Source organism: Prenolepis imparis, unplaced genomic scaffold, assembly GCF_030444845.1.
Source record: "Prenolepis imparis isolate NDT839.2.m4 unplaced genomic scaffold, iyPreImpa1.0 SCAF_11, whole genome shotgun sequence".
In the NCBI taxonomy this organism is placed as follows: Eukaryota; Metazoa; Arthropoda; class Insecta; order Hymenoptera; family Formicidae; genus Prenolepis; species Prenolepis imparis.
Genome location: NW_028141169.1, coordinates 11,489,277 through 11,502,437, shown reverse-complemented (window position 1 = coordinate 11,502,437; position 13,161 = coordinate 11,489,277). Strand labels below are relative to the sequence as shown.

The 13,161-nt window shown below is 30.0% G+C and overlaps 4 protein-coding genes across 5 annotated transcripts in view; 1 reads left to right on the top strand and 3 right to left on the bottom strand.

Annotated features, from left to right (window-relative positions):
- Lapsyn (Leucine-rich repeat activity-regulated protein at synapses) overlaps positions 1 to 3,494 on the bottom strand; it is a 96,927-nt gene extending 93,433 nt beyond the window's left edge. The window contains exons 1-2 of the mRNA XM_083049447.1: positions 3,204 to 3,494; positions 1,815 to 2,290 (exon numbers count right to left, since the gene is read on the bottom strand). Coding sequence (XP_082905573.1) covers positions 1,815 to 1,866 — 52 coding nt within the window. The 5' untranslated portion in view covers positions 1,867 to 2,290; positions 3,204 to 3,494. The remainder of the gene's footprint in view (positions 1 to 1,814; positions 2,291 to 3,203) is intronic.
- Positions 3,495 to 4,799: 1,305 nt separating this feature from the next.
- Positions 4,800 to 5,828, bottom strand: LOC145942681 (NADH dehydrogenase [ubiquinone] 1 alpha subcomplex subunit 1-like). The gene is made up of 3 exons (XM_083049628.1): positions 5,636 to 5,828; positions 5,073 to 5,159; positions 4,800 to 4,940 (listed from the first exon to the last, which is right to left on the bottom strand). The coding sequence occupies exons 1-3, from the start codon at positions 5,732 to 5,734 to the stop codon at positions 4,914 to 4,916; spliced, it is 213 nt and encodes a 70-aa protein (XP_082905754.1). The 5' UTR covers positions 5,735 to 5,828; the 3' UTR covers positions 4,800 to 4,913.
- A 1,011-nt stretch (positions 5,829 to 6,839) lies between these two features.
- LOC145942727 (17-beta-hydroxysteroid dehydrogenase 13) lies at positions 6,840 to 8,596 on the top strand. Its single transcript, XM_083049703.1, has 7 exons — positions 6,840 to 6,907; positions 7,028 to 7,192; positions 7,279 to 7,455; positions 7,564 to 7,713; positions 7,790 to 8,049; positions 8,175 to 8,300; positions 8,397 to 8,596. Exons 1-7 carry the CDS (start codon positions 6,905 to 6,907, stop codon positions 8,461 to 8,463), a joined length of 948 nt encoding a protein of 315 aa, XP_082905829.1. The 5' UTR covers positions 6,840 to 6,904; the 3' UTR covers positions 8,464 to 8,596.
- Aurb (aurora kinase B) lies at positions 7,833 to 11,922 on the bottom strand. 2 transcript variants are annotated; one of them, XM_083049705.1, is made up of 8 exons: positions 11,784 to 11,922; positions 11,401 to 11,541; positions 10,967 to 11,158; positions 10,745 to 10,879; positions 10,507 to 10,665; positions 10,111 to 10,342; positions 9,912 to 10,014; positions 7,833 to 7,944 (listed from the first exon to the last, which is right to left on the bottom strand). In XM_083049705.1, exons 2-7 carry the CDS (start codon positions 11,502 to 11,504, stop codon positions 9,925 to 9,927), a joined length of 912 nt encoding a protein of 303 aa, XP_082905831.1. In that variant the 5' UTR covers positions 11,505 to 11,541; positions 11,784 to 11,922; the 3' UTR covers positions 7,833 to 7,944; positions 9,912 to 9,924. The 2 variants fall into 2 exon arrangements, with proteins under 2 accessions (XP_082905831.1, XP_082905830.1); XM_083049704.1 differs by having other exon boundaries at positions 7,894 to 8,027.
- Positions 11,923 to 13,161: the final 1,239 nt, after the last annotated feature.

Genomic DNA, 13,161 nt, shown 5'->3' with positions numbered 1-13,161 from the left:
TCCAATATGGCCGCGGTGAGCACCCAGGAGCCTTAAATCAATTTTTCTCAGCTTAACAGCGGATAACATAAAATTGTAATAAAAATGACAAATTATATAAAAAAGAGAAATATGTTAGAAATATTCTCTTGACAAATAGCTCTTAGTATGCGAGCAAGAGTGCGAAATCAAAGAATATGAACCAAAAGAATATGAACCATAAGAATATAAACCATAAAAATATAAACCAAAAGATTATAAACCAAAAGAATATAAACCATAAGAATAAAAATATGAAGAATATATACCCAGTTTCTCTTGTGAAGAAACGGCCATAAAACGCGACAAGAATTAATCGCTTCATATTATTGGTTTTAACGACTTTAATGGTTCTTTCTCTCACCCCCTCACTCCTTCATCCTCTGTTTATCATTTGCATGCTGTTATTGCGATTTAGTCCCCTCCAAGAGAGAAGAACGTGATAATTTACGATTCACGATACGCAAATTCTGCTGCAATTACGAGGTTCTTTATCGAGATTATCGATTTTATTTGCAAATTTTAACTCGATAGTAGGACGTAGAGAGATTTGATGCCCGATTCAACGTTTTATTGTTTGAATATGGTAATTCAACTACTGATCTTACTACTGATAGTAGTAAGATAATAGTGCTGAATGAAATATAATAGAAAAATAGCTAGATGCTAAAAGATGTTGAATGAAACAAAAAAAGAGACCTTTAATTGTTATATTACATTCTACTAATAACTGGAAATTGGAGAACTTGAAGATATAATTGCACTAATGATACACTGAAAATATGAGATTTTATCTTCAGCAGTCTCGCGTTATATTAAGAGAAACAATATTTTCCAGATATTGCCGTGACAATATAGGAACATGAGTGAATTTAAAATTTTCACGTCCAATATATAAAGAGTTTCATGTATTAGATAATAATATTCCATAATTGTATGGAACAAACAAATATGTTTTTTCTCTTTTTTCTATGTAAATATTTTCAAGCGCGCAATATTTATTTTGCAAAAATAAATACGCAACTAAAACTTGCGTGTAAAAAACTCGAATCTTAAATCAATTTTTCTCAGTTTAACAGCGGATAACATAAAATTGTAATGAAAATGACACAAATTATATAAAAAAGAAAAATATGTTAGAAATATTCTCTTGACAAAGAATAGCTCTTAGTATGTGAGCAAGAGTGCGAAATCAAAGAATATGAGCCACAAGAATATGAATCACGCGAAAGATAAAAGTTGGCTCCCAACCTTCGTTAAATATTTTTAATGAAAAGTGTAAAATAGCGAAGTATTTGTATATGCAAAAGCTAGTAGTTTGTCATGTATTTTTTTGTTACTAAGATAAGAACCCAACAAAGAGAGAGGGTTTTTTTTAAATAATTAAATATATAATACGCGGGGTATTTAAAAATAAAATTTATATGTGCTATCATAATATTCAATATAAACTACAAAACCATAAAAATATGAACCATATTTGAAAATATTTATTAACGAAAGTATTGAGAAACACTGATATCTAACGACGCCACCGTGTCCTGCTGCCCTACGAAGCGCGAAGTTTCCCCTTCGGGGGAGGGAAGCTCTTATTACGCAGGAGCCGGCTGGCGGTGGCACGTAGTAGGCTCGGGGACGCGTAAACTACGTCGTCCGGGACACGTGACACGAGCGAGGGTGGAAACAAAGCGGTCGCGATAGCGGTATACGATACTCTCGCGGCCGCCATTTTTCGAAATTAATTCCGCATCGAGCGAAAATGAAGCTTTTCGTTTAGCAATTCTTTGTGCACTTACCTATTTCACTGACGACTGACGACCGCTTCGAGGATATCCCAAAGAGCCGCATGGTCGATGATGATGTCGAAGACCCGAAACGGATATCTCTCTCTCTGTGTGTGTTGACTTCAGCTGCTCCTCTCCGCTTCTCCTCGAATATCACCAGCTGCTGTCACGTTTACAGGCCGCCGAAGTCCGTCAACCGATTCGCACGCGCGATCTTTCACGAACACACACGCGACACGCACACGGAATCACCGGTGTATAAGGATGAGACGAGGCGCGACGAGAGGAGGAGCGAGACTAGGTGAGAACGGGAGAGCGAAGCGAGGTGAAGTAAGAAGGAGAGGGGAAGGGGAGGCAAGGAAGCAGATATCTCTCGGTCTCAGAACCGCGCCGTTATATTATCGTCACACGCGGACTTTTCTTTCCACGGCGAGCAGGATCAGAGATTGATTGCATTACCCGTTGTTTGTGTTCTTCAATCAGCGGAACTGAAATTTCAGAAATTTCGACGATTAATTTTCAAGTCTCTTTTGACATTATATATGAATTATATATATACATATATTATATATTTATCAATTATATATTATATATTTATCTATCATTTTCAAGTCTCTTTATATATATGAATAATATATTTTTGACATTATATACGAATCAGTTGATCGATCGACGAGAGAAATATTTCTTACGGCGCGTTTTTATTCACTCGAATAATCGTTACGTTTTCTTTTCATCAAAGTAAAGTGAGGCGCGATTGATCCACGAATGTCTTTTGCCTTTGTCGCCGAGAGTATTCTCTCTCCCTCTCTCTCTCTTCTCCCTTGATGAAAAGCTTGTTTTTCTAAAGGAAGTTGGAGAAATTAAGTTTACCGGAGTTTAACCCCGAAAGAAAAGTTGAAAACCCTCTCCCGTAGTGGTACTTTCCGCAAACGGACGCGAAAAGTTAGCCCTTAGCCTCTTCCCCGAAGATCGAGTTCCCGACGAAATTTCGTAATCGAGAGCGCCTGACGGAGAATTTACTTGGCCGATTGATTTCGCGCGAACGCGAGATATTCACTCTCCGGCGAGAATCGAAAGTTTACGATTAGAAACCGACGGATATGAATTGCGAATTGGCTTCGGGCCAAATCGATAATCGCCAATCAATCTCCCTCTCCCCTCCCGACTAACTCGAAGAGAGACGTCTGTGAAATTCTTATGTTCCGTGACGTATCCGATAACCGCCAACTTCATTCCGCGCACGGAAAACTCGTCGTAACGGTTTACGATCTCGATTGAAATAAGAGGAGAAAGTAAAACAATATATGGATTTAGTCAAGCGGAGTCGCGATCCAAGATCGATGGCCGAGTTTCGAAATGAATAAAAACAGGGCAAAGAGAGATAACCTATTATCTTACCTCGCGTCCTCGCGTCTTACTGCGAACACTTTCGGCCGATATCACACAAAGGGAACTTTCTCTCTCGTCGCCAACAGAAATTTGTATCGCGAAAAACAAAGGTACACACGTATAATGAAGGTTAAACCGTCTCGCCGCTGAATATAGATGTATTTCCGTGCCTTTCGTTACCTCGCCAAAGTAATCCCGAACGCGATTAATCGGTTCCGCGTATTCTCTTGAAAAACTTTCGAACCGCTCGCGTTCAAAGTCACACCGACGGCGTCTCGCGCACGACTGCGAGCGCCGGTGCTGCTTGCGGAATCAGGCTTCTACTTCCCCCTCCCTCCACCCCTCTCGCGCGCAACTTCACGCGGCTCTTTTCGATGATGATTTTATTACTAGAGAATTCATTATTACGATTTGAATTATTGAGATATAATACAAATCACTACTTATTCAATGCTCGTACTCATCGAGATAAAATTTTATTAACACATTGTTTAAATATGAATTCTTCTATTGCTCTCAAGAGTTTTTTTCAAAAGATATAATTTACTATTATATTTATATTAAAATTGTAGATCAAATTTTAAATATAATATATAAGGTATAAATTATATAATATAAAAATAATATAAAGATTATATATAAATATAAGATATAAATATGATATATAAATATAGATATAAAATTCAGATTAGTTTGAACAAAAAAAAAATTTTAATAATAGATTAGGATATATATGTAACAAAATATTGCCTTTTAACTTCACAAATAAAGAAACTTCAATTATTACTAGAATTCATTATTACGATTTGAATTATCGAGATATAATACAAATCATTACTTATTCTCAATGCTCGTACTCATCGAGATAAAATTTTATTAACAGATTGTTTAAATCTGAATTCTTCTATTGCTCTTAAGAGTTTTTTTTTTTTTTCAAAAGATATAATTTACTATTATATTTATATTAAAATTGTAGATAAAATTTTAAATATAATATATAAGATATAAATTATATAATATAAATAATATAAAGATTAAATATAAATGTAAGATATAAATATGATATATAAATATAAATATAGATATAAAGTTCAGATTAGTTTGAACAAAATAAAAATTTTAATAATAGATTAATAATAGCGCTCTCAAGAGTTATTTTTCAAAAGATATAATTTACTATTATATTTATATTAAAATTGTAGATCAAATTTTAAATATAATATATAAGGTATAAATTATATAATATAAATAATATAAAGATTAAATATAAATATCAGATATAAATATGATATATAAATATATAGATATAAAATTCAGATTAGTTTGAACAAAATAAAAATTTTAATAATAGATTAGGATATATATGTAACAAAATATTGCCTTTTAACTTCACAAATAAAGTAACTTCAATATCACATAAAAATATATCCTGTAAAAAAACAATTTGAAGTAATTTTATCTAATTTTTTATAAATGTTTAATTAATGTAGTTAACTGTGCCTACAAAATGTATCATTATGGTTTAGGTTTTATATATATAGGAATTGGAAATAGAAAAATGGGATATATTTTTATGTCGTAGAATATTTTTGTCGTAGAATATATTATACACTTTTATTATGTATTATATATAAATTAAACGACAGCTGACACATATACCCCAACTAATGGTTTAATATAGCATTACTGCAATTTTATATTAATTTATTATTTGTACTCTTAATCATCAGGAATATTCTCTAGTCCCTGTGAAAGAGCGATTATAAATGTGAATATTATATATATATATATACTTACATATTCATATATTTTTCTTATTATTGATGTAAGTAGACTAATTATACATCTTATATAATTGTATTATATTTAATAAATTACCCTGTTTTTCCATGGGGCTCCATCAATGCGACTGTCTCTCGTAAACATGTGGCGATCCCAAATGTCTCCCATGTTTCTACGCATTGGCTGCAAAGAGGAAATATTATTACCAAAGAAATATTATTACAATTTTAAACCACATTCTATTTGATATTATGTATTTTCTAATATAATTTTTCATACATTTAAGTCATGTCGAAGTAAAAGATAGCAAAGTATTTGCAGGGCACACAACAATAATAAAATTGAAGTCAGACAAATTTTATAATTAATATATTTCTATTCAGCAAAGATATATTGAGTTCATTGCTCGATAAATTCGAATCCCACTAATTAAACGTTACTGTTAATTAAATATGTTTCTTAAGCATTTAGTATAATTGTTGAATTTTCATATAATGCTTTAAATTCGAAAAAATTAGTACATACACATTTAGATATATACATGTATTACTATTAGATATTATTTTTCCAGTCCTTTTATGTATTTTTTTTTTTTTTTTTGTAAATCCTTTTATGTAAATTCATTGAAAGGTTATGTTATGTAAAATGCAGGTACTTACATTTCCCAGGAAATACTGGTTCAAGTAATAAGCCCCAAGTTGAGGTAAAACCGGTACTAAACCTATAACAATCATCGGGGGGATTATTTCGTACCACATTTTTGTTAAATTTCCTTCGATCTGACAAAACTATACGAAATGCGAAATTCCTTCCTCTCGTAGAAAATCAAGCGCATTATCACCTACGCGCAAGCGCAAACGATTCGTACGTCATATAACGTGTAATAGAGAAAAGGATGAAGAGAAAGATTAAGAGAGATAGACATACTGATACTTTTTTCAATATTTTTTTTTTCTTTGAGTCGAAATTGTTTGCGGAATTTCTTTAAAATATTATATCAATGAAATATCATTTATAAAATATCATGTTAATTCTTTTTGTTTAAAATACCATATAATCTCTTGCTAGAAATAAAATTATATATATCGTTATCTTTTACTGCCTATCTTCTCTCTGTTATTCTCTCATCTAGATTCTCCTTGTATTTTTTTACAATGTTTTTACATTTAAAATGAAATATATACAAATATACATATATCTCAAGTTTCGAAAAGAAAAACGAGACTAATATAAGCGTGAACAAATTTTTGTAAATGATTATATACATATATATATGTATATATATATATCGTAATTTTTTTTTTCGTCAATTTTTTTCAACTTACGCGTTCTCTCGCTTCTTCTCAAATACTGCTTAATATAATATTTTACTACGATTTTTGTTTCGAACATTTTTATGCCACTTTTAAGCATTACAAATTTACGATAAACATAATAGTAAAGTAACATTTTCGATTTCGGTTTATGTCGAATAATACGATTTTATCAAAATGTCGATATAAATATTTTGATAGATATATAAAATACATAGATAAATGAAAGGGAGAGTTCGAGAGAAATTTAAGGGAAATTTTAATGAATAAGACCATATTCCGATGTATCCCACCACGTCTATTTTAATTAATCTCTAACCTCTAACCTCCTCTCCAAAGTCACGCTTGCTGTTGACAGTTAATTCGTCTATATATTTTATATTATCTATGCATGAAACGATTTCGTGTTGATAATAAAAATCGTGATTGATGACCCGGGAGAAATCAGGATGATGTCCTGGTACAATCGGCGACACGATACGCGTTATCAATAAACTTCGCTTGACATAGACATATATATATATATACATATATATTTATAAGGTATATACATCATTGCAATTCTAGAAAAACTTATATTATATCATTAGATTTCTAATAAATAATTTCGACGAGATGGTATGAGAATTTATAGTATCAGGATGAAACTGAAATTCGTTTTATTTCTATGAAATCGTTTCATCTTGTTAAAAATCGTGTGCAATGAAGATTTTATGTAACGTTGTTTATTCTTTGCAGAGAAATATTCGGCCACCAGAAATGCTGCTCAGAATATATTCGCTATGCGTTCTAGCATTGGATCTAATAATGCTTTTCATTGGAATATGCTGTACAATCCTGATTGCAATCTATAGAATGTTTAGACCACCACACTTGAAAAATCTCAATTTTGAAGTTGCTATAGTAATATTGAGAGATATATAACTAGTGATGTATAATTCATTATGACAAATTCAAATTTTGTTACTATTATGCGTGTTATAATTTAGATTATAGGCGCAGGACGTGGAGTTGGCAGAGAACTTGCTCTACAGTTGTGTCAATTTGGCGTTGCGGTTGCTTGCGTAGACATTAATGTCGAGACTTGCAATGCCACTGTACAAAGTGCTCGACAGTTACATGGAATATGTAAGAGTTACCAGTGTGATGTGAGAGATAAGGAGGCAGTATGTATATTTCTATTTTTAAGTCGCATAATATCACTGAAATTCTATTGGTCTTAATTCCAAGTATATTGACTTATTTCTACTGACATTGTTCTTGATAATAAATAGGTTGCTCGAATAGTGAATCTTATTAAGAATGAATTGGGAGACATTACGATGCTTTTCCATTGTTGCGGTTTGCCCAGTCCGCGTACATTAGTACAAGCATCGTCAGAAGTAAGGGAAACTATGGATTTATCAGTCATTAGTCATTTTTGGGTAAATATCCTTTTTGATGCCTATTTTGATGTAAAATCTTTGGAGAAACAGGCATAATCAATAATTATTTTTTTAGTTGTTGGATTCAGTTTTGCCTTGTATGCGACACACTGGCAAGGGTCACATCATAATCTTGTCTTCTGTTGCTGGTCTTTCCAATGGATCGAGTGGTCGTGGTACCAGAGTTCCTTTATCCACCGCTCAATTTGCAGTACAAGGATTAGCTGAGTCCTTACACATGGAATTAAGACATTCAAATAGCAATATCATTGTTTCATTGGTTCATGTTTATCCATTTATTGTTGGAACGGAAGCTGCGAAAGATATACGTTTTAGGTAACAAACATTTGTAAATTATGTACATTTAATTCATATAATTTTTATCGTTTTCTTTTTATTATTATATATCGCGTGATTATTTATTTATTTATTTTTCTAATTTTTCAAAACATGTTTCGCAGAATACCCAGTTACTTTGGTACAATGTCTGCCACAGAAGCAGCTAGACAAATTTTAGATGGCGTTCGCCGAAATTACGCAGAATTTAGTGTACCAGGATATCTGCTTTATCTTGGGCATGTCCTTAGGTATTTTCATCTTTCTTTTTTTTTTAGTTTATATATATATATATATATATGAAATAATAGATGAATAATATTCTAACAAGATTCTTATATTTTCAGGATTCTTCCAAAAAAGGCATCCTTTATGTTGCGAGATTTGTTAGACACTGGAGTTGATTTTGCATAATGTTATAAATAATATTTTGCTAAATATTCTTTTGATGTGTGTGCGATATTTTGTTATGTGCAAATACGCGTTCCTTATTACTTAATAATGCGCACAGAAATCAAAATTGCAATTAAATTTTTCCCAAATTTTATTTATTAACAGTTTATTACCTATATTCCTAAAATTCTTCATAATTTCTCAACAAGATACTTTTAAATTTTTCTGCTGATATTTTCTCTAACTACCATATGAGACTATTTTTTGTATGTATAATGATTTTATATATGTCTATTTTTCAAAAAGAATATATAATCAAACAAAATGTGTATGAAAGCAATACTTTAAGGTGAAAAGAAGATTAGGATACACATTCTCAATTATTTGATTAGCAAAATTTTTTTTTCCAAAAGAGAGTGATCTAATTAAGTGAGCAACTATTTTTTTTACTTGTGCGCATATATATATTATATGATATTGCAAAGCGTTATTGTATAGTCATGCAAATTTGTCTGAAAATTATTATTGCATTGATTACTACATATATAAAAATAATATAACCATTAATTCAGATATATATACGTATATATATCTGAATTAATGGTTATATTATTTTTATATATGTAGTAATCAATGCAATAATAATTTTCAGACAAATTTGCATGACTATACAATAACGCTTTGCAATATCATATAATATATATATGCGCACAAGTAAAAAAAATAGTTGCTCACTTAATTAGATCACTCTCTTTTGGAAAAAAAAATTTTGCTAATCAAATAATTGAGAATGTGTATCCTAATCTTCTTTTCACCTTAAAGTATTGCTTTCATACACATTTTGTTTGATGGATATATGTATATTTGCACATATGCATATAGTTATAAGATTCGTTTAAAAAATTTAAAAAATGTAAACAAATACAGAGAGTGTTGACATATTGAAAGATATATTAAATTTGTAAAACTAATTGCAAAATTGTTAAGATATTATTTATATTTGAATGGACTGTATGCCAAATTATTACTGTTGTGCGAATTTACAATATGAACAAATTTATTATTATTAAGTTTAAAAAAAGCAATAAATAACATTAATATCAATCTCAATCAAAATAGTTGGATTAAATTTGTAACATGAATATTGTTATTATACATGATACTATTGTCTAAGAAAGAAAGAAATATTCACGAATACAGAATGTTTTTAGAACAAATTTACAAAATATTAAAAATGTATAGCATTCGCGTTCATGGTTTTAAATATCATATTATAAAAAAACATGCTATGAAAAAAAGTACATCTGTCGACGCTTGTTAATATTTTTCGTTTTTTGGATATATTTATTTTTATATTGGGTTATATTGGATAAACATACTTTTGATATTGTATCTAATTAAAAAGTTGCAAGAAAATTATCAAACACAATATGTGTATTTTAATATTAATGAAGAATAATCTTTCATACCTTTTAATTCAAGTTATTTAGGTGAATCTTTGTGCTCTCTAATCCAGGGATGTGTCTTAACGTCAGCCATAGAAATTCGTTCTGTACTTTTTCTTTTGATGAGCTGTAGAAATAAATTTATAAATTAAATATACATTTTTATTATATATATTCTATAATATAAAGATACATATATATTAAATATGAACATAAATGTTACCTTAGATATCAGGTCTTTGGCCCCAGGTTTAATTTGCTCTGGCCAACTTATATTTACAGTTTTTATCTTGGCATATGTTTCTTGTGTAGTATTGCTTAAAAAAGGTGGCCTGCCTGTAAGGAATTCATAACAGAGAATTCCTAAACACCAATGATCAACGTAGACGTCGTAGGTCTGTCCCAGGACCATTTCTGGTGGCAGATAATCTAAGGTTCCACACAATGTGCTCCGTCTGAAAAAATAAAATGTCTAAATATTAATCTGACTCACTAAATGTGAACAAAATCAACTCTTTTGATTATTGTAAAATAACTAATGTTTTTGAAACTATAACAAAGTATGTTGCACAAAATACTAGCTAGTATACTAATGAAAACTATGAAACTTTATACTTACTTTGAAGATGGTGCATGCACAGACCATCCAAAGTCTGCAAGTTTTATATCGCCATCGAATGTGAGCAATAAGTTTTCAGGCTTTATATCTCTATGAATCACATTGTTTTTGTGACAATAATCCAAAGCATCGGCCACTTGGTAAGTATATTTAGCAGATCTGGCAAAAAAATTTGTAGTATGAATAACTTTTTTATAAATATATATATTGCACTAGATATAAAATTATAAATACATACAAGTGCTCGCTAAATCGCTCATTTGGATAACGTTTTAACTCCTTATACAATTCACCTCTTGCAGCAAATTCCAAAACTAAATAGATTCTTTTAGCATCATGAAAGTACGTTAATAACTGAAGGATATGTGGATGTCTGTAATAGCACACATATACATAGAAATATGAATATTTATCTTAAAAAATATTTATATAAACATATTTCAGAATGCGCTGTACATACTTTAAGTGTGTCTGTATTTCAATTTCTCGCATTACTTGCTTCTCCACACGTCCTTTTACCAATTCAATTTTATACAATGTTTTTAAGGCAACCATGTAATGAGTAGTTTTCTCTCTAGCTAGATACACGCGACCAAATTTTCCTCTCCCTAGAGGTGATCCAATTTCAAAATCTTCTAAGCTCCATTGGTAGCTATTTAATAATGCAAACATTGTGTAAATACTTAAAAGATCAATTATCTGATAATCATATGTTTTCAACAAATCTTCTATCTTATAGAAAATGACTCGGACAAGTTTAAAGTCTGGCAATAAATATTATTAATTTGATATTGATTCATAAACCAAATTCTTTAATGCTTAAGAATCCTCTATTAATATCGAATACATCCATTTAAATACTCTTGTATAATATCGCAATATATCTTTATATACCTTTTGCCTCTCTTGTGATCAATCATCTTACGACATGTTTCTTGAATAGCTTCTTTATAATTAGCTACAACTGATGGCATTTTGAACGTCTGTCCACTTTCCATTATATATGAATAATGTACAATATCTGTGTATACGTTACTGAAAAAAAAAATATAACACAATATATGTGTAAATTCAGTCCACCAATTCTTTCTCCATTAATATTAATTGTGTAATATTATTTGTGAAAATGACTCTTGCATATAAACAACACAATATTTGTCTAATATAATGATATTATGTTTATTACTATGTATATTATGTTTAATATTATGATAAATTAACGAATCTGTTGTCATTATTTCCGTAATTTCCTTTTCGAAAAAATTAAGGATACTTACCACTATTCATTCAAGATCCATTCAAGGATTTATAACGAGTTATTATTCACAATGATGTTTTGAAACACAACAAATATATTCAATTTATACCAAATCAGACACGTCTCGTGCGCTCGTCGATAACCGACATTCGTTTCAATCGTTTCCCTCGCATTTGAATCTGAAACTTCAACGTCATAGATAAGCGACACCTGCATGCAGTGAAAACAACCAAGCTGATCGATTTGTCCAGAAACGATGGGATCCGATTGGTTGATTTGCATAAGTAACTAGCGACCAGAGAATCGATTTTTCTTCGATACTTCAATATATCGCAAATCGCAAATCGCAAATTCTGCCCTCGGCGCAGAATTTAAGTATTCCCATCTATGGATCTTATTATGTCTACGATTGTAATCACGTGATCACGCTAAACCGCTAAAAGGCCATTGCACGTACAAAAATTTTAGTCGTAATCGCAAGGCCGTAAGCAAATCGTCCAATCACAGTCAAGCATTCTTATTACGTTATGATAATTCTTCTCTATGATTGGACGATTTGCTTATGGCTTTACGATTACGACTAAAATTTTTGTACGTGCAATGGCCTTAAAGCATGAAAAATAGAGAGTGCAATATATTTTTATTAATTTCGAAAAAGAGAAAGTCTGCCGGTAACGTAACACTTATTTATTTATCTTAATTACGTTTTGTTAGATTTTCTTCACATATTTAAAATAAATGTATCGAAATATATATTTAAGAGTAGAAAGAAAAATAAGAGAAAGTCCGCGCGCGCGTATGTGCGTGTGAGAGAGAGAGAGAGGAGAGAATAAAATATGTAGAAAAAATGCAATTAAAATGAATAGACTTATTAATGTTTGACAATATATATAGTAAAATATATAATTCATATAAAATATATATCTCTGTCGTTTTTTTCTTTATTTATGTGCTAAAATAATTGAATTAATATATATTATCTCGAATCCGAATAAATTTATATAAACTTTTTTAATAAGTACACTCTCTCTATCTTTCTTTATTTTGCTTAAAAATCTAATAAAATTAGATAAAGAATTTATATGATTTATTATAATTTATTGATTTTTTAAAATTGATTTTATATTACTAATATAATTTTAAAAGATTTTATATCACTAATAATTCTTGAGAAATTAACTCTTATTATTTATTGTTCAAATTCTCTTCAGCTAAAAATCGAGTTGGTCAAACTCTAGGTTAACTTTTTTATTTAAAAAGATTTAAGTCGAGAATGAACGAAACTGGAAAAAATATATTTCTTCAAGTATATATATTTTATTAATTTAATTTAAAATTTATTCATTAATTTAATTTAAAAATATCAATTTAATCATAAGAAGACTATTAACAGTATT